The 22,290-nt window shown below is 49.7% G+C and overlaps 1 protein-coding gene across 7 annotated transcripts in view; it reads right to left on the reverse strand.

Moving 5' to 3' along the window:
- Positions 1-22,290, reverse strand: part of LOC135911612 (uncharacterized) — a 567,380-nt gene that overhangs the window by 156,457 nt on the left and 388,633 nt on the right. The window contains exon 1 of one of the 7 annotated variants that reach the window (XM_065443938.2): positions 13,677-13,946. The exons of the other annotated variants lie outside the window; for them this stretch is intronic. Within the exon in view, the coding sequence (XP_065300010.1) occupies positions 13,677-13,798 (122 nt within the window). The 5' untranslated portion in view covers positions 13,799-13,946. Of the gene's footprint in view, positions 1-13,676; positions 13,947-22,290 lie in introns of those variants that run through there. 7 annotated transcript variants of the gene reach the window in all.

Consider the following 22,290-nt stretch of genomic DNA (forward strand, 5'->3'; position numbering starts at 1 on the left):
GGGAGGTAAAGTAGTAACAACGTAGAGATAAAGTAAGTTCGAAGAATCCTAATACACGATATAGGCCGGTAGATTTCTCTCCTGTTTTCAAGTCTGATACAAACAGATAGAGGAGTCGGGGAGTTTAAAAAAGAGAACCCAAGTTCGCAGCGCAAACGGGGATACGGACGTGCAGACACCCGCGTCTCTCGCTCGGGCGCGACCGCCGCCGCCACCACCGAGCGTACATAAGCGCCGCATGTATAATGGATCCGCCCCAAGCAAAGAATAATGGACTCGCAGGAAAGGACGGGGGTCCACTGCCGGATGCCATTAGCAGCGCGGCGTTCGCAGACAATGCGCTGCGGCGGGGCGTATACACAAAGTCGGCTCGCCGAGTGCGAAAAGGCCTCGTGATCGAACACACACATATATACATGTTCCGCGATTCGATTCGCAGGCGAGCGTTGGCACACGATGCGAGCGACTCGGGGGCGCCAGGAGCACTCCCATCAAAGCGCTATCAGACTCCTTTAATATCGGAAAGCGCATTGAGCGCCTGTACGTTAAAGCGATTCGGAATCGGTTTATTTTTTTCTTCCCTTCTTTCTACTTTCGTTCGTTCGTTAATTTTTTTTTAAAATTCAGTCTATTTTCATTCATTCTTTTCCTTTCGTTATTATCTCTACCTTTATGCATTCCTTATTTTATTCGTTGTAACTTTATTAATTATTTATTTTACTCTTGGAAACTTCATCCGTTCGCCCTTTTATTTCTCCAATCTTCAATCCTTCTTACTTTTCCTCTGCGTGTCTTCATTTGTTCCTTTTCTTTTGTTTCTTTTTTCAACCTCCTTTTTTTTTCTTTCTTTCTGATCAGGTGTTATGGCTCTCCACTATCGCTTTTTTTCGTGCCTGGCTCTCAGAGGAGCTTTCCCGCTTTCTACGACAAAGCTAGGCCCGGACCTTATGGGTGCCAGAATTTCTGCCCCCGTTGTTAACGATCCACCATATAGTCACTCACTCCACGGTCGTTATTACGTCTTTGGCCCATTCCTTACACACGCACGCCCTTTTCTCATGCCCGCACGGCTGCGTAGTATATTGGAAAACGACGGGGTCAGCTCCGCATATATAGCAGCTCGGCTGTCCTTTCAATATGCGCTGTCATCGGAGAACATAAATAAAGTTCGCTCCAATCCAACCCAATCCATCGGAGAACAGTTCCGTGCCTGATCTCTCTGGATGCACGCATGCTTACCGAGTCACGTCTCGGTTTCCTTGGTGGATATATATATATATATATATATATATATATATATATATATATATATATATATATATATATATATATATATATATATATATATATATATATATATATATATATATATATATAGTTATTTCTGCTATGCGAAAAGGAGTAGCCGACTACATCTCTTTCTTTTATTTTCATTTCAGTAGAACAATATACAGCAAGAAAAGAGAGCAATGGACGGACTAAAGTTGCAAGAAGAAACGCGATGTTTCGCCGCCATGCTGATGATGGCGGACCGTGGAAGTGAGCGCCCGCGGGCGACAAGCGCCCCGCCCACCCGGGACACTCGGCCCGAGTGAAAGCGCAGGCCGCGCGTGTGCGAGGCCGCGAAATCGCGACGGAAAGCGAACGAGAGAGTGAGACGGAGCAGAGAGAAAAGGAAAAACAAGCGGCGGGATTCCTCGGAATCGCTGGTGGACAGGAATGATAGCGGCCGTAGCCGCTTGTGTTTGTGCACGCGACGGCGCGCAGGCGTGTCCAGCGTGTGAGTGGACACGCGCGCGGCTGAAACGGGGACGCGAGCGAGCGATGCAGGAGCCCTCTGCGTGTGCGAGCGACGCCCTGCGGTGGACAGGCGACCTTGACAGGGACAGGGCATCCCTGAATCATTTCTTTCTTTCTTTCTTTCTATCTATCTATCTATCTATCTATCTATCTATCTATCTATCTATCTATCTATCTATCTATCTATCTATCTATCTATCTATCTATCTATCTATCTATCTATCTATCTATCTATCTATCTATCTATCTATCTATCTATCTATCTATCTATCTATCTATCTATCTATCTTGTAGAAAAGAAAGAAATGGTGAAGTCGAAGAACTTCCGAGCCCTCTATTATGAATGTAGAATGGCACAGAAAACGTTTCCGTTCAACGGAGAAGATCAAAGCACCGTCGCCAAGTCGCACGCTTTCTTTCTGTGTGTATTCGTGGCGGAAACAACTTTTGTTTCGTGCGGCTTCTTGTCGTGTTACATTAGACTCACATCCCGGTCCTCCCGTAAACGTTGCTTATATTACTTCCATAAATAACAAGTAAAAAGGAAAAGGAATAGTAACTACATCATGTCTAGATTTAAAAAAAAAAGAAAGACGGAAAGACGTTACAGAAATACCGTTTCGAGAACTTAGATTGGAGTTTTCCCATTCGTGACATTCTCTGGGTGCCTCTTCCCTTGGACACTGTCAGAGGGATGCTTGGTCAGTCGCTGAGAAATTTCCCTTTTCAACGCAATTCCTTGGCCGAATTCTCAGTACAATGTGCTGCTACATTCCACTCCTTTCATTCCTCCACCAATTCTTCCGTTACTTTCTAGTGAGAACTAGGTGCCTTATTTCCTGACTCCATCCGACTCTTACGAAATCCCCCACAGTGGTACACCCGCCATCAATAGACGAAGAACAAGCTAAACGAAACATCGAGTTGCTTGAAGTTAAACCCGCGAACGGTCTGCCGGTTCCGCGGGCAGCATCCTAGCAGGGTACGCACGTACTGGGAATGCTCGTACCAACACCATCGGAGACCCGCGCCGAGTAACGGCGACTTCGAGGATGACGTAGACCCTCGTCGGGCGACTGCAGGCATAAATAACGTTGTCTCCAATCCAATCCAATGCCATAGACACGGTAGATTACCTGGATATATTGATCGGATGCTGCGTCACTGCAGGTTAAGCAGCAATGACTTTTCTAAGTATACACGGACATAGAGAGGCAAGTGATTTTCCAGCATCCTATAGGACACAAGTGGGGGAACTTAATCCGACACACGAAGGCCCAAGTGTTATATCTACGCTGCAGTCAGCACTTATAGACATCCTTTGATATTTTGTTAGTCGTGCGGGCTTGGTTTGTTTACTTATTCGTCGTTTCTTTAAGAATGTTTGCTTTCGTTTATATTCTCATCTTTACGCACATATAGCGGGGCTGACATCTTCAGCCTCCATTAAACTCTTTCTCTCTTTCGCTTACAGCATCTGCTCACGCTTCAACGTAAAAATACGGAGGAACGGCGGCAACGTAGACGCAGCTCCCTTCTCAAGTGCAGGAGCGTTCGGAACTGCGTTCTGGCGCCGAGGAAACCACACGTAGTCGCTTATTACGGGTTTCGTGGCCCGCGCTACATGTAGGCCGCGCCGCTAAAGGAGGCGAATGTCGAAACGTAAATACAGGAGAGGGATACGCGGGGTGTTGCACCGAGGAGGCCCCAATTCGACGAGACAGCGGCGACGTCGAACGACAGCTTTGACTGACGTCGCCAGGGTGGCCTGCAGGCACGTGATACAGGCCGAACCTATACGCTATATACACAGGACAGTGAAAAAAAAAGGATAAAGCAACTCTGTCTTCTCTGATAGATGTGCCGGGAAGTGCAAATTGCGGACCTGACAGGGGGTTGTCGCGAGGACGTCCACGCTTGAGGCTTCGGATCCGATCTTCCGCGAGCTGGGTGGTCCTTTATAGCTGGTACTGCATGAACGAGGACAATGAACGGGCGCGATTGGATGCCGTGGAGGCGAAGGAACAAAAGCGAAATGGGGAGCTGTGCGATGTACGAACTATCAATCACCGGGCGGCACTTCAGTACGTTACGAACAGCATCAGGGCTTAATTTCTTGATGAAAAAAAAATTCGCAGATGCTGACTGCGTCCCTTACGTCAAGGCGGCCAATCAGGAGACTGCTTCTTTTCGTTTCCATGTTGTCTTAGTTCTAAATTTCCAGTGAAAATATCATATCGTCATGATCCCCACCACCGTGTTCCACTATATACCCAATGTCATCAAAACTTAAGCCTACGTAGTTGACAGCAGAACAAAGGCATTTTTTTCGTGTGCTCATTTCCATGTGCCCATCCCACAGCTAATTTTTCCCGCTGCATCGGTGTACTTGCGAATCCTGCCACCGAAGGCCGAGCTTTCAAAGCGAAGCGTTACTTGACTCTTCCTTGGAATTTCCCGCTGCTGCTAACGCTGGCAGCTGTGTTGCCGAACACTTCACGCACGCAGGACGCGTCACTCCTATCTTTACTATGCCTCCTTAACATCGTCAAACCATTGTCATCCCTACTGGCTGCTAACTGCAGTCTTGCACGATTGGCGCAGTATACCGGACATATATAGCGCAAACAAGCACCGACGAGTCGACGCGGCCTGCAGCAGCAGCAGGCGATGCACGCAAGCATGCACGGACAACACGCCGTCGCTGTCACGTGGTCGTCGTCATTGGATCGCTTTCGCGTCGTTGTGACCATTCCTTCGCCGTCACGTCATCGTCACCCTACGGCCGTCTGCACTCTCTCGTCGTCACTGCTTTGTCATATACCGTCGTCATCACGCCGCAGACTTCCGAGCCGTTGTTGTCATATCGTCATCATAATTCCGTCGTCATCGGTCAACTAGTCGCCGCCATGCAATTATCGTCATTGCGTTGACGTCAATGTTTTGCCGTCACAGTGTCACAGTGTCACGCTTTCACTGTCGAAAAAACTGGACAATCGCCCCTTTACAGAGGAGAAAGATAGGACACCGGTCCAGACGGGCTTCGGCACTCAAGGCCTTAAGGGCTTTGCTAAAGTTTTTAAGGACATGCGAATAGTGCGATCGCCTTTGAGTGTTGTATCGCGTAGTATCGCGTTACTGCGTGAATTTCCTTATTTTTTTTCTCCTCTTCTGTCTTCTTTTATTCCCTTTACCCCTTTCCCCAGCACAGGGTAGCCAGCCGGTACTTACACTGGCTAACCTCCCTGTCTTTCCTCCTCTTTGTCTCTCTCTCTTTCACTGTCGCCACTATGTCGTAGCGACACCAATGTAGTCTTTCCATTGGCGCGCCTCCGTCGTTACGTCATCGCCTTTCCATCCTCGTCATTGCGCCGTACAATATTAATTCCCCTTACAGTGACCACCGGTCATCAGGACTTCGCACTGCACACCCCCGCTGGTGCCCCCTTCTTGTACCTGATGTGAAATGTAGTAACTGCGGAGATATATCCTCTGGCTGAACTGCGGATCTTCCTCGTCTTTCTGTATGCAGACGCAGACTTCAAAGCAAAACATTTACGATCGCCTTGCGGACTATAAGATTAGATATTTAAGGGTGTATGACGCCGACGCGACGAGGGCGTCCAAGCCGATTTCAAAAAAGCCCATCGCTCATCGCACGAGACGATCTTGCTCGGAGGCCCGGGTGACCGACCCCGCGCCCTCGGCCGTGCTACGCTCGAGCGGATGCACGGGCGACCCCGCGACCGATCCCCGCTGAGCTTCTCTCCTCTAACCTCCTTCCCCTTTTCCTTCCTTATACTGATTCATTGGCACGCCTGCTCATGTGCGTGTGGTGCGCGTTGGTGTCTGCGACGCCGCAAGCACTCTTGCCTATGTAAAAGGAACAATAGACGGCTTCGACAGAGCCATGAAAAGAGGGCCCGAGGAAGTTACCTGTTGGTTGACAGCTGAAGTCGCGGTTGCGGTTGGAAGCAACGGACCGCATGCCTGCCAGCGTAAGTTTTCCGACCAAAAAGTGTTCGCCGAGGCGGCGAACATTCCGCGGACCATCACTTAACCCCAGTTACTCATAGTTGTCCTGAAATAGAGCTATATTGCCGCGACGCCATCTGTGCCCAACCACGCTGACGACGAGGACGACGACCTCGTGGGTGCAAGCGAGCGTGCTAGAGAAGAAGAAGCGAACACTGAACGCTTGTTCTAATTGTCCAGATTAAAATAACGCTCTCCGCTCTTGTCTCAAGTGAGCCGTGACACTGGTGGACGTGCTGGGTATCGCATCATCACCTCATGATAGGGACGACTCCTGCGAGTAGCCCTGCGTCCAGCCCTTCCAGACATCATCCACGCGTCGAGACACCTGTGCACCGTGCAAGCCGCCGCCTGCAAGGTCTGTGCCCGGAATTCGGTCCCTTGCAACGAACTTCGTCAGCGACCTCAATGACTCAGGAAATGGCGATTGCAAGTCCAACGCAGGTGACTATCCAAAACAATCTAGTCCCCTCAAGCTTCCACGGTGACACGTACGAAGACGCCGAAGACTGGCTGGACCAGTACGAACGCGTAGCTAAGGTCAATCAGTGGCGTCCGGACCAGAAGCTATCTAATGTGTACTTCGCTCTTGAAGGTAGCGCAAGGACGTGGTTCCAAAACCGGGAGGCACATTTGACAACGTGGGACGAATTTTGCCGTCGGCTACTTGACACCTTCGGAAGCACTGATCGCCGAGATAATGCACAACGACTTCTCGAGTTGCGCATTCAGAAGCCCAATGAAAGTGTCTCCATGTTTGCCGAGGACATGTCTCGTTTGTTTCGTCGCGCGGATCCCAACATGCCGGATTCGAAGAAGCTGAGCCATCTCATGCGCGGCGTCAAAGAACAGCTATTCGCTGGTCTCGTGCGTAACCCGCCTACAACAGTGGAAGAATTCATTAAGGAAGCCACAGCAATCGAGCGGGCGCTCCAGCAGCGTTGTCGGCAATACGAACGCCTGACTAACGATGCGCCTGCAGGAGCCGCAGTACTGACAGCGACAGACGAGACCTCGCTGCGTCAACTGATAAGAGACATTGTGCGCGAGGAGATTGCGAAGCAAACTGTGACACCGAAGGAGTTTACTGTCGCTACGGTCGCTGAAGTTGTTCGCCAAGAAATTCGGCAAGCATTAGCACCTCCTGAGCCACTCCCTGAACTGAGTCCCGAGCCGCGCTTCGAGCCACGCGCATATAGCTACGCAGACGCTGTCCGTCGCCCGCTTTCTACCATGCCGGTACAGCAGTACCACCAGCGGCCACCTATTGCTGCCTGGACACAGCGGGAGCATTTCAGGCGACCCCAGCCTCGCAGGACCGACGTATGGCGCACTGCTGATCGCCGACCATTGTGTTTTCACTGTGGCGAACCAGGGCACATTTATCGTTTTAGCCCTCATCGCCAGCGTGGCATCCAGGAAATGTCACCTGCCACTCCGCGCCAGTTTCCAGAGAGACATCCACGCTTCGACGACAGTGTCAGTCAGGAACAAGGCAGCTCAGCTAATCTGCGGTCGCGCTCGCCGTCTCCATTACGTTATTCTTCGCCGAACCGTCGCAGTTTCGCCGACGTGGTACGAGGCCGCTCTCCAAGCCCACGGCGGGGAAACTGAAATCAGCGACCTCCGGGGGGAAGGTTGCAAGTCGTCGAACCGCCGAAAATCCCCCATTATTACTGAGAAACGAGCACAGCAACCCGGAGAAACGGGACGCCGACGAATTTGTAAGTGCCGACCTACTCTTAACAATTGATGGGCACGACGTGACAGCTTTAGTTGATACTGGTGCAGACTTTTCGATAATGAGTGAGCAGTTGGCAGACCGCCTTAAGAAAGTCAGAATGCAATGGACGGGCCCTTATATCCGGAATGCCGGGGGCCAGATAATGGTACCTACAGGAAAATGTACTGCACGGCTCCAGATAGGAAATACAGCTTTTGTCGCCACTTTTATGATTTTAAAAGAGTGCTGCAGATCACTCATCCTTGGAATGGACTTCTTGCGGGAGTACGGCGCCGTGGTTAACATACGGGACGGCGAGATAACCTTGTCAACTAGTACAGACACGAGCCAAGACGAAGAGCGCCGACGTACATCGTTACGTGTCGCCGACGACGACGTCTGCATACCACCACTATCATGTAGTCTTGTCTCCGTAAGTTGCGGAGAACAGTTTGACAAGGACGGTGTAGCCGAACAACTAACTGCACTTCTGTTCCATCAAGGTATTGCCATCGCTCGGGGTATCGTCAGCCTAATCGGCGGTCGCACAGAGGTACTACTGACAAATTTTACCAATGAACGCCGGCACATCAGTAAAGGCACCGCTGTGGCGTACTTTGACGAAATGGACCACGTTCAACACTGCTTTGCTGTACAACAGGAATCAACCACCGATACGATGCCATCTATACCCGTCGTCGACGTTGACCCAGGTTTAGCGCCGCAACAGAAACAAGGGCTCAGAGAACTGATTGACCATTTTAAAGACTGCTTCTCTACAACGTCCCGAGTGCGTCAAACACCACTGACGAAACACCGCATCATTACGGAGGAAACAGCAATACCCATCCGACAGCATCCGTATCGCGTGGCTGAGAAAGAGCGTGAAGCAATACAGCAGCAAGTCAAGAAAATGCTGGACGATGATGTTATCCAGCCGTCGAAAAGCCCTTGGGCATCGCCCGTGGTACTCGTTAAGAAGAAGGATGGCAGCCTGAGGTTTTGTATCGACTATCGCAAGCTCAATCGGGCCACGAAAAAAGATGTGTATCCCTTACCACGCATCGACGATTCCCTCGACAGGCTACGGCATGCACGTTACTTCTCATCGATGGACTTAAAAAGTGGATACTGGCAAATAGAGGTCGATGAGCGGGATCGCGAAAAGACTGCGTTTGTGACGCCTGATGGGCTCTATGAATTCAAAGTTCTTCCTTTTGGTTTGTGCTCCGCCCCAGCCACGTTCCAAAGACTAATGGATACTGTTCTCTCAGGCCTTAAGTGGAAGACTTGCTTAGTGTACCTAGACGATGTGATTGTTTATTCTGCCACATTTGATGAACATCTCAGTCGGCTACGGTCAGTTCTTCAAGCCATACGGTCCGCTGGGCTTACCTTAAAACCTGAAAAGTGCCACTTTGGCTATCAAGAACTACAGTTTTTGGGCCACATTGTAAGTCACACAGGCGTCAAACCTGATCCTGAGAAAATCGCAGCCGTCGCAAAGTTTTCAAGGCCTACGGACAAGAAAGCAGTCAGACGCTTCCTGGGCCTATGCTCATATTACCGGCGATTTATTGCGGGCTTTGCACGCATCGCCTCACCGCTCACCTGCCTAACCAGAGAAGATGTCCCGTTTATGTGGGGCGAGGAACAGGAGGCAGCATTTAACGAGTTGCGGCACCGTCTACAAACTCCGCCTGTTCTTGCCCACTTTGACGTGGATGCGCCGACAATGATCCACACCGACGCCAGCAATGTGGGTCTAGGTGCCGTCCTTGTTCAGCGGCAAGACGGCGCTGAGCGAGTCATCGCTTACGCGAGTAGAACACTGTCACGTGCCGAGTCGAACTACTCCACCACAGAGAAGGAATGCTTGGCTGTAGTATGGGCCATTACCAAGTTCCGCCCGTACATATATGGCCGCCCATTTCAAGTCATAAGTGACCATCATTCTCTCTGTTGGTTGACCAACATGAAAGATCCATCTGCACGTTTGGCACGCTGGAGCCTATGGCTGCAAGAGTACGACATGACAGTGGTCTATAAATCGGGAAGACAGCACTTAGACGCCGACTGCCTTTCCAGATCACCGATCGAGTCGTCAGGCCGAGATGATGACGAATCCGCAGGATTTTTAGGAGTTGTTAGTGCAGCTACCATCTCTCAACAACAGCAAGATGACCACGAGCTCGCTTCACTAATTGATTTCTTAGAAGGCCGCACCACAAACAAGCCCAGATTGTTCTCAAGGAACTTGTCATCATTCTGCATGCGCAACAGTGTTCTTTTTAAGAGGAATTTCTCTTCAACAGGGAAGAGATATCTACTGGTCATCCCTAAAACTCTCCGCAGTGAAATCTTGCAGGCCTGTCACGATGAAGCTACGTCGGGCCACCTAGGCTACACAAGAACATTGGCACGGATCAAAGAGAACTACTACTGGCCACGGCTCGCAACACACGTGAAGCACTACGTTCGAACGTGCCTTGACTGTCAGCGACGAAAAGTGCCACCTACGAAACCTGCCGGACTATTACATCCCGTTCAAGTGCCGGAAACACCGTTTGCACAAATTGGGATGGACCTTCTGGGCCCATTCCCAATCTCAACTGCAGGAAATAAGTGGATCATAGTTGCGACAGATTACCTTACGCGTTATGCAGAAACCAAAGCACTTCCGAGCAGCACAGCAGCCGAAGCCGCGCAGTTCTTCATCGAAAACGTCGTCCTTAGGCACGGTGCTCCAGCGGTCATCGTAACCGACAGGGGAACCACATTCACGGCTGAACTTTTGCGAACTGTACTCACGCTCAGTGGCACAGCACACAGAAGGACGACAGCTTATCACCCGCAAAGCAATGGACTTACGGAGCGCCTCAACAAGACTCTTGCAGACATGTTGTGCATGTATGTCGATGTGGAACACAAGAACTGGGACCAAATTTTACCCTACGTAACGTTTGCTTACAATACGGCTCGGCAAGAAACAACAAGAATGACGCCATTCAGACTCCTCCACGGTCGAGAAGTGACTACAATGCTAGATGCTATGCTTCCTCATGATTCCAGCGATTCCGAGAATGACGCCGCAGATTTCACAGAGCGCGCTGAAGAAGCAAGACAGCTCGCACGCGTTCGCATAACTAGCCAGCAAGACCGTGATGCGCGACGTTACAATCAACGCCATCAATGCGTCGTCTACCAGCCCGGCCAAAGAGTCTGGGTTTGGGCTCCAGTGCGCCGCCGAGGCCTCGCGGAGAAACTTCTGCGCCGATACTTCGGACCGTACAAGGTTCTACGACGCCTTACCGACGTCAACTATGAAGTCATTCCTGACAGCCAATCCTGCTCGCGGCGCCGCCAGGACCTGCCTGAGACTGTGCACGTGGTGCGCATGAAACCTTATTTGGCTGAATGACATGGACACTTGCTAGTGGGCTGGACACCGGGTGCTACCCGCCAAGCATCGGGACGATGCTCCTTCTGAAGGGGGGCAAATGCCGCGACGCCATCTGTGCCCAACCACGCTGACGACGAGGACGACGACCTCGTGGGTGCAAGCGAGCGTGCTAGAGAAGAAGAAGCGAACACTGAACGCTTGTTCTAATTGTCCAGATTAAAATAACGCTCTCCGCTCTTGTCTCAAGTGAGCCGTGACAATATGTATACGGTGGAAGAGATTTGTGGTGGGAAGCATCCACGAGAGACGTGTCCAAGAGGTAAATTGTATCTCTCAGATAGAGGGCGATGAATGGTACTGCAAATGAGTCCGTCCGTCCGTCCGTCCGTCCGTCCGTCCGTCCGTCCGTCTATCTATCTATCTATCTATCTATCTATCTATCTATCTATCTATCTATCTATCTATCTATCTATCTATCTATCTATCTATCTATCTATCTATCTATCTATCTATCTATCTATCTATCTGTCTGTCTGTCTGTCTGTCTGTCTGTCTGTCTGTCTGTCTGTCTGTGTCTGTCTGTCTGTCTGTCTGTCTGTCTGTCTGTCTGTCTGTCTGTCTTCGACGAGACTTTTACAAATCTTTTTTGTTTCTTTCGCAGTCGCATGTCTTCATCGATTAGGTCTGCAGTGAAATGTCGTTCGTTCAGCGACTGGAGGATCTAGCACATGCATATCGTCTTTCTTTCTTTAAACGCCGGAAATACAACGAATGGGTAAATTGTCTTTCTCTCGCTCACTCTTCCTAACTTCTACGAACCAGACCATAATGCGCCATGACAAAAAAAAAAAAAAAAAAAAACAGCGCTGTTAGGCTACGCCACACAGCCCGTTGACGCGAAGGATCAAATGCGCGCGGCCTGCCTCCTCTACGCTAGCAAGACAAGCTCCACAACGTCGCACGCGAGCTGTGATAGACACGTACACATTGAAACAAACAAAATAAAAATGAGAACCGGGGGCGCGGCGGACAGAACCAGTTTCTCAGGACGGCGACAACAGCGTCCTGACGCGGGCCGCGTCGAAACACAACGGCCGTCGACTGCTGCACCCCTTGAGGGCAAGGACTTCAAGACGCAGGCAGCGACAGGGCTGAGGTCCGCGAGGACTTGAAATACAGGAGACAGGAGGGTTCTCTGGAAGGTGTGCCTGCTGCGGAGGCCAAAGATCCCGCGGCAACCCCCCCCCCCCCCCTTTCTTTTTTGGTTTCTTCTATCGCTCAACTGACTTTCGCTTATACTGCCATGACGAGTTGAGTGAACGTTCAGGTTGGGAACAGCGCAAAAAAGAAGAAAGCCACAACACCCATGCCCGATGCGGGCGGTCCCTTTACAAAAATGAATTTAGGCAGTCTACCGAATGTTCGCGAGCTTCCTTTTACAGCGAAGCTGTTAAAGGGAAGCTGAAGAGTCTGTCGAATTCAATAAGACGCTCATATACGGATGCGGGAACCTTATAAACCATGTAGGTCAATTTTTTTTTTTTTTCAAATAGGAGCGACGTAATCGCCGGTTGAAATTGCGCTGTAGCTCCGCCCCCCGTCGAATGCGCGCTGCTGCTGACGCTGACGATGCGAGCGGAGACCGGAAACCGCGGTGTTGTGACGTCAACTTTAGTGTTTTGCTCCTTCGCAGCCTGCGCGACCGTGCCTGACCGTGCTTGTTTCTGCGTGCGTGCCGTCGTGATCTGCTTCGATCGACCCTGCATTTCTTTGTTGGTGCGTCTGTGTGTATGTAGAGTGGTGGTAAACGTGCGCAGCATCAACTGATGTGGTGGGCCGATCATGCCGTCTTTCTGTGCAGCCTACGGTTGCACGAACACCAGCGGCCGCGACGATGTTGTCTTCCATTGCTTCCCACATGACAAGAAGCTTTTAAGGAAGTGGGAGGCTGCTGTAAAGCGAAAGAATTTCAAGCCCGCAAGAACAACACTGCTGTGCTCCAACTTCCGTGACGACGATTATCACCAGAATTTCCACTAGCAGGCTTTCTAAACGCAGCGCGAAAAGATCGGAGCAACGAAAACAAAGACGGCACGAGTGCTGACTGACTGATGATAACTGGTGTTGGAAGGCCTTATGAATACACGAACTCGCCCAAACCTGGATTTTGATTTACTGCGAGCTCCTTCATGTTAGCACGCTGAACGGAAGGTGCATGTTTATTTCCCGCCCTCGACGCAGGTTTCGTCGCAAAGCGCCGCGAATTTTCTATTTGCACGTGTGTTGTAAAACAGCCTGCACGCAGCTACCATAACGCAGTGCAAATGTAGAGTTTGCATGTGCTGGGAAGCCGGCGCATGCCAGGACACTACGCTCCCCCCGTCTCTCGCGCACAGCGAGAAACCGGCCGTCTCACGTAGCCGACGGAATTCGCCGCCTTTACGACTTCGGTTACGAGTAGTGTGCGGATGGCGCACAGATGAAGGTCACTACACGTACTGCATGAACCGGGAAGCTTTTCACGCGTTTGAACCGTCTTTGTAGGTTGCCGACAGCTTTGGACAGCGCACAAATGCCGACGATCGCATCCCCGCTTACGTTCCACGAGGAGGCATGCAGGAACACAACACTGCAGTTGTTTGACCGGAAACGAGCTCACTAGACCGGCGAAAGATCGGTGAGATCACTAGATCGCTTTGCAAAAAACATACTCACCAAAGAGCATTTCCAACACGAGGAGATCCCAAGACTTCGCTTTCGTTCTCGTCGAAAGCACTGCTCGCACCAGCATCGTTTGCTTCTTCGAGAGGCCGGCTCTTTGCAATCGGCTCGTACATGTAGGGAGCAACGCCGAACTCTTCAGAAAAACGCAGTCTCTCTAAATTTTCTATTACCTCTTAATTTTCCATTACGGCACCAAACTACCTGGCACCGCGCTTCATGTGGAGCGGCAGCGGTCGGTCGCTAAAGTTGACGTCACGGGTCGCCCGACCAATCACAGGCGGAAACGAGACGCGCGAGCTGGGCGTGTCCGCTGCTGCACTTTTCGTCGAAATAAAATGTATTTGCGCTTTCTTTCGCTCAATTTCGATACGATATTCGAATTCGGAGGGTTGAAAACCATTATGTACACATGTTCACTCATTTTTTCTGGAAAACCTTTCAGCTTCCCTTTAAGGGCTACTTTACCCACTATAATGTCCGTGTGTAGAAAAAGCTATCGTCATCAGCAGTGGCTCGAGCGTCGTCGTCTTCTTCCATAGCTGGCTCTGTTACGGCTCGTCATTCCAGCGTAGAATTTCACTTCCCTTCTGCCGTCGTAATGGGGAGGCCGCGTTTACGGGGGTATGAGCCATTTCTGAAGGGGTTATGAGCCATTCATTGTCTTACGTGACGGACAGATTTAGTTTTGAAGCAATTACATTTCGAAGAATCGCAAGCAGCAACGCCGGGTGGATGCTGCTAAGCACGCCACCGAGCAAACTCAAGTCTTCGAACGCAGGCGACAACGGCGGACTGCGGGCATACCGTCACTGACGTCCTTCACTCCGTCGCAGCCGAACGTATGTGCAAGCTCGTTAACATGAAGACATAACCAACAATTGAAAACGTCAGTGAACGCCAGGATTTGCCCAGTGATAAACACCGGGGCCTCACGTATCAGCTTCGCTGGTTAACCATCTGTAAGGAGCGCTTGGGTTGATATAGTTTTCTCTAGAAGTCTACGTATTTTCTAGACAGGCTGTAAAATTATAGCCTTGAACTTTGTGTCGATTAAATGTTACATGCTTTCTCATAACAATCTGTTCGGTAGTCTACGGATCGTAATATCTGGAAATGCGCACTCGTTAGCAACGTTCGTTAATAAACGGTATAGACATCAAAGAGCCAACGAGACAAGCCTGTTAGTACCGTAATGTGCCTTCGAGAAGTGCACAGGGTGCCCCAACTGTCATGCACCAAGAGTTAAAATATGCAAATGCCCGTAGCTGGACAGAACCAGAGTGATGTTGTTTGCCGTCGCATGGACTTTTCTTATTGTATTACATTTATTATTTCTTTATTATTATTATTACTTTATTATGTTATTTGCATTCCGCCTAATTAGATAATTAGTCTTAATCAATTCATCAACTTCTCAAATATTATAATCAAATGAAAAGTATCAATGAGAACATTGTGGAGCAACATGAAAAACTCCCAAAACAGCTTTCTGTTGCTCAATGCGTGCCACATAAAAGTGTCTTTCCGAGGGTGAAAGAAAACCGCGAATAGACCGAAAATTGCCGCGCGACTGGCCGTTTGAGACACTTTGCGTATGTTCGCGGGCTTCTTTCACGCTCGGAAAAAAACACTTTTAAGTAGCACGTACTGAACAACAGAAAGCTGTATCGGGAGCTGTTCACGTTGCTCTACAATTTTCTTATTGACTAATTTCATCTAACCCGTACACTTGAGAAGTAGATTAAGACTAATTATGTAATTGGGCGGTGTGCAAAAAATAACCAGAGTACCTCCAAGCGACGGTAAACAACGTTACCTTGGTCCATGATTGCTGGGACACCCTGCATACGTATAGGTCACCTATACATATAGACTCATCGGTATACCGAATATATACGGTAAACTGGGACCATGCAGCGGCTGCGTGCTTCAATATGCTCGTTAAGTACGCTTGCCGTACCTACGTCCATGCACACGCGCGGTGGTTAAAATGTTACTAAGCACACAGGCAGCAACAGTATTCAGAGAACACGCCTTTTCTTGCGGCACTTGTTCGTGAACAGCGACAAAAGAAAAAAAAAGAAGGCTCACGTGTTAATGAACAGCTAAAGACTAGGCGCCGAATTCACAGACATTTGCATTCATGTAGCGATGTTTACCACTGGCCTGCCGATTCCCTAATATTACGTCCAACATTACGATTGGCTACTATTTGCTTTTATACGAACAGAAGGTAAAACCTTTCGAGTGCCATCTCCCGTATTACGGAGAGATAGCACTCCCTGTGACGCGCCTCCACAACACGACCTATTCTTGTCCTACGTCCCATGGAACGTCCTGCTAATACACCTCGGAACATAGACAAGCATAGCTCTGTGAATTCGCACAGGATGAAATACTTCGTTAAGAGACTGGCGAAAAGGCCATTCGCTTAAAGTCGCTCGAATCGGCATCGGCATCGAACAAGGTATAGCAGCAGTGGCAGCTGCGGAAGGTGCCCTCCCTACGCCCTCCATGCACCGCGCCACCTTATCAGCTCTTGGAACATTAACGAGCAGAACGATATCATCGCGTCACCACGAACGCCGCGAACAGTCAACGTAATACGATTCAAATAAAAGACACCACTCACCGCTAATCAGCCGGCTCGGTAATCAAACCTCCGCAGGCACCAGGTAGGACCCCGACTATAATAGCGCGCCTCCAGTGTCGCTTCACCGAGACAGGCGAGTGCATACGGGTGCAGCTTGGGCAGAGACGACCTTGGAGGGCAACTCCGATGCGCGCTTCTTCCCGCGACCGCTCGCCATTGTAATACGCCGGTGACGCTGATACGGGAAAGGGAGCTGTGTGTGGCCTGCCCGAGAGACAATGGCGCGCGAAAGGCGACCCAACCCTGGCGCCCGCTAGCTAGACTTACAAGGGGGGGCAACGAAGTCTAGACACTGGCGTAACTAGCCAGCCCGTTTGCTTCCCTCTCCAACGCTACCGTTTGGAGCGTCGTCCGCGTACGGCGTGCTCGGAAACAACAAGAGCGTGCAAAGTAGCCGGCGCAGCGTTTGCCCCTGCGTGGTCCTCGTTAGGCTTAGAAAGGAAAACAAAGGGGGGAAATATAAAGAAGGCAGCCCTTTCAAGGGCCGGGAGGCAAGAGGGGGGGCTGTTCTCATTTGTACACTCTTCTGGAGCAGCACCGGCTGGCAGCGCGGCTCGTTTGCATAAGCAGCCGCAAGCGTCGTGCACTGTACGAGACGAGAATGGAGCGTGCGCAGTAACAATACGCCAGGTTCCGTGCACCTAAGCCGCGTATACGCGAACGTGAAAAGGAACAGACGTGACAAAGAAACTGGTCGCGCGTCGTTACTCCACAAAAAGTATGAGAGCGAATAGGGAAATAAAGGGGAGGAAAAGAAGAGAGCAATGGAAAGAAGACGTTCGTATACTAATATCGTATACTTTTATAAGTTATAATACTATAGATGTTCGTCATGCTGATACTAATAATTCCCAGCAGTTCAGAGAAAGCTACGGTTAGCGTCCACGAACCAGAAAAAGAGACATCCATTATACGCCTCTGCATAACCGCGCGCGAGAAGACGGGAAACCGAGGGTGTCCGCATCCGCCACTATGGCCTTCTGGTGGCGCTGGCTAACACTCCCAAACCCGTGCGCATACGCAAATGCCCATGATGGACGAAAGCCGCCGCGGTAGCTTAAACGGATAGTAGAGGGGAAAAATCATGAGCCATTGCTCTGTGAAGGCGTATGAGGGGCGAAGTTGTGTAGCAGATGACAAAGAGGTGACACAGAATTTTTAATAAACGTATACGAAGACATTTATTGTCTTGACCGGAGGTCATCGTGACGACAGGTACGCGCACATACATGTTTTTATACATCCGCGTTCATTCGTGTCACACATTCGTTATATAGATTCGCGTTTTCAATTAGCGATAGATTGAGGCAAAGAATTTGATGGCGAAATCACCGCACCGACTGGCAGTGGGCCATTGCCGTCAGCGCCTTCGCAGAGGGAGGGGAAGTATTAGTGGAGCGCTAGCATGATGAGCGGCATCGGAGCCAACTGTGGAAGACGACGGAGACGCGAGCATGTGGCACGAGCGTGTTCACGCGGTTACGCCGAGGGGCGCCCACGAGCCAGCTGTGGTAGGAGACGACGATGAACGCGCAATCGGTGTCACGAGCCATTGCTGATGGTGCTAGGTCTCGACCACACAGATTTGTCGACGGACACGAAAAATGCACGCAGCCCTAGCCATAAACAGCTTCGCTGCAGAACCATTTCACCCATAGTAGTAGATTATACCTACTAGCATACGCCCAAAAATGCCATTATTACCACGAGAATAGGCTTTGCACGCAGGAAAGGTTTAAGAAAAGAAATGAAAGACCGGTGGTGACGTCGCCTTGAAGTACCCGCGCCGGATTACTATGACGTCACGGATTTTGACGGCTTCTACTGAAGGCCCTGGTGAATTGTTTTATCGGTAAGAATTGATCGTATCCTAAAGACTGAGTACGGCAACTTTGGGGAACTTTCTCTGAGCCAAACGCCGGCAAAATGCGAAACAATTATTTCGAAATTCGTGACGTCATACTGACGTACTGGCCGCTCAAGTTTCGGAACGAAATTCCAAAATATTGAGCTTTGACCTTCATTTTCTCTTCTAGTAAGCAACCTACTATTTCCAAAAATGAATAAAAATGAGGTTTTCAAAGAATGCTATATCAGTATAAACTGATTCAGGTTTTCTTTTCAGTGTACTTCTGCCGCTAAAAGGATCGCACGCGTAACGTGGAAGACGTGGGTTCGACTCCATATTGCGGCAAGTTGTCTCTTCGTCCCCTTTCACTAGTCTTCTTACATTTCCACATTTCAGCTTAAAAGAAACAGTTAATTTCCCGTGTGCTTTCTCTAACGTCAATGTGTGTTTGCTTCGTAAGTTCGCATGTGATTGTCCTTGGTGCGACCGCGCCAACCGAGTAGAAGCTTCACGGAAGGGTTAGCGGCGCGCAACGGGCGATGCCCTCCTGCTACTCTCTCTTCTCTGCAACGCGCATGCAGCCGCCTCTCGTTGCTGATTGGCTGACGACACGAGCCCCACATAGAAGCATTCGAAAGGGAGGCGAGCGAGAACGAAACTATATACAGGCAGAAACACGAGAGGATTAGAGGGACCGCCTCCGCATTTCTCGACGATAACGCAGTTTTCGAGAGTGGAGACAAATTGAGTGCGGAGTGGTCGTCGCGCTGCACCCGCGGGCTAAGCTAGCTGACGCTGTAACCGAATTAAGAGGAGTTTCGGATGACCAGCGAAAGAGACCCGGTGCTCCGGAATGAAAGAATAACAAAGAACAGAGACTACAGTGAGGTGTGTGCTGCGCCCGTCACGTGACCGGCAGGGAGCCGTCGTACTTACGCAAACAATGAGTAATTACGTGAAGGAAATTTCGTTTCATTATTACGGATTTATTGCCAACACTGTGAGTAGTTCTACAGGGACCGTGTCTGGTGTGCATAAAGGGCGGAACACAATATATACATTGGAGTACAATATGCGTCGTTAATATTTAATTCGTGTAACTGGTTCAGGCGGAACATGTGAATGAAAAGAAAAGGAAGAAAAAAAAAAAACAGGATACACGCAATCGAAACGAATCGTCACAAGAGTCAAACATAAAAAAAAAGAAAATTCAGACCACATAATGCCCACTATAAGTTATGCGTTGAAGTCAGCCCATTCGACAAAGTAGAAGCGACAGAACTACATGAAAGGAGATAGGCACGCCGGCTTCACAGCTACGCCTATGTATAACCTGCTGAAGCTGCCACCTGAGGCTGCAACTGAAGAAACGGCAAGGTTGAAGTCGGCGATGACAAAGAAGATGACACGGACCAAGCTGGCGTTAGAATGGATCGCATGGTACGAACACGATTTCTACGCACATACCACAGGCACCCATTGCAGTGCTCTATGTTCTTGTAATTACCAGATATATATGGCAATATAAGTGTCCAAAAATGACGACGGCGCATCCTTCGCTGTAAGCTTCGGCCTTCCTCACAATACTAGCTACGCAGTAAATGTGGTCCTGTGAAGGATAGGTTTATCCCAAAGCGAGCTATGCGGATATAATAAATCGACCTACCTTGGTCACAAACAATTTCATCAAAGATTGCGGTGTGGCCTTCTGCCTTGCCCACGATCGCGAATATCGAATATGCAGAGAGAGAGAGAGAGAGAGAGAGAGAGAGAGCGATACACAGTACAGCGAAGCTGACTACCACGGTATAAGAGTTCACCGTAAGTCACAATCTTTCCAACGGACTCTGATTTCACTGACTGGATATCGATGTCACGCTTAGAATCATGCTTCCTTTGTCTTCAGAGTCTTTGTAGAGAGTGAAATTCCGTTCTGACGACTGCTCAACACGGCCGTCCAAATTGGACGCATTTAACCAGTACTGGCCCTACGCGGAATGTAACAGCGCCATTAATGCACTGAGAAAAAGAACTGCCCGCTATTTCTGGTAAACACAGTGACGGCATACTATCTGCATTGGTATCAAACAACCAGGCACAGCTCGAATCCGTGTTCAATTAGAACGGTATCAGCAGACGACAACCTGAGGAATGCTACTCTTAATGAGGTCGTCCCATTCCAGATCAGCGTCGACGTATTAACGGATACAACTGCAGCAAGGTATTCGTGACAGTCGTGCCGGAGCCCGTATATGGTGCGTTATACATACTAGGAAAAAAACAAGAACATTTGTGCAATACGCGTTGTAGCGGTGAGGAATCTAACGAGAAACAAACGTCACACAAAGAACCGGCGCCTTATATTCGGCTTAATTGGGCACATTAATCACAGTGGTTCGCCAGCGAGAAGAAGGCTAGGTAACGACCACTGCCAAGCGCCTGACGCAAGGTTGCGATCTTAATTAAGGCCTATCCAAATTATGCACCCGCCCTTCTCGTCACAACGCCACCTAACCATCCATTAATCAACGGAAGTATAAGCCACGCGCTATCGCATCTAGCCTGTCCTTCCCGCCACGAGATTGCGATGCCCGGATCTGCGTGTCGAAGTAAGCCTTTAGCTCGCTTGATGCGTGCCCCATAATCACAAGATTTCCTTCTTCTTGTTGTCTTTCCTCTTCTTTTTCGTCCTAGAACCGGGAGCAAAGCTGTACGCTGGGCTGACGTCTCCAGGAGGCGCTATAAAGCCAACGTAACTATTCAGAATGCGGACTTAACTAGGTGGGAGGCGTCCTCGAGCGAACGACGTCGCGCTTCTCGACGGCCCGCCCACTTTACTATTAGGTAACTGCCAACGTGCCTTTACCGGCGAGCTTAACTGTGGCAACCTTCGCGTTAGTCGCTTAAAGCGCAAAGCCACTGCTGTCAGCCATCGTAATGAATGATACATTAAAACAAGGTAACAGATGGTTCGAGGAATAGCGACGCATGACGCTCAGCTAGGAACGGCAAGGCCGCTTCTAAATTAGGCTATTATGCTAATGAGGCGACAACCAGGGCACGAAATGAGAGAGCAAAGGTTAAGGATATTATAGGAGGCGCATAAGGTTATTGGTTGCTTCCGAAAACCAAGATACCGAGTGGGTGCAAGTCAAACGCCGTCTAAGAGGGGCAGTGGTGTCGATTACAGCATTAGTGGACGACTCCTGATTCGGCTCAGAAACCGGCGAAAGCCATTCCTACATACCGCCTCCGCACCACGCAGGTGGGAATCGAACCTGCTACCTTGACCTTAGGCAGTGAGCGCCAATGACTGATCCAGTTGCCCTGAAGTTATAAGCGAGAGTACGTGCGCGTCGAAATGGGTTCAAGACAGAAACTGCGCGATATAGTATTTGAGGTTGTGAGGAAAACTGAAGTTGCGTGTCGCTTAAACTGCGCCGTCACACGTTCGCTCCGCAAAAGAATGATTCAGGGCCTTCCGCGAGCGTCAAAATCGGAGCAAAAATTAAGCGGGAAGTTGAATCTACCTGTTTGTTTAACTCCATGTCAATCAATCAAATCAAATCAATCAATCAATTCCCCAGTGAGTCATTGCAGACGCAAGAGAATAAAAAACAATGAAAATTCAAAGATAACATAAACTACGGCAGTTCTGAATTCCTGTTCAGCAAGCAGAATGAAAGAGAAAAATTCTGAAATGGCATAACATTGCTGCGCAGATAAGAACGTTTCCGTTTTGAGCACCACCGTGCAGAAACGAACCCCCATTCGAGAAAGAAAAAAAAATCTGAAGAAAAAAGAAAATAACCAGCCAATTAACCAACTTAACCGCTTAGTCTGCGCGGACAGCTGTTTCACCTACATATAGGGACATCAAGGCACAACAACATCTTGATCAGCGGCGCCGGAATGCGCTGCGAACACGAACGCGCGCTCCGTACACACACACACACACACACACACACACACACACACACACACACACACACACACACACACACACACACACACACACACACACACACACACACACACACACACACACACACACACACACACACACACACACACACACACACACACGCGCGCGCGCGCGCGCA

The sequence above is a fragment of the Dermacentor albipictus genome, chromosome 5 (assembly GCF_038994185.2).
Source record: "Dermacentor albipictus isolate Rhodes 1998 colony chromosome 5, USDA_Dalb.pri_finalv2, whole genome shotgun sequence".
NCBI classification, from domain to species: Eukaryota; Metazoa; Arthropoda; class Arachnida; order Ixodida; family Ixodidae; genus Dermacentor; species Dermacentor albipictus.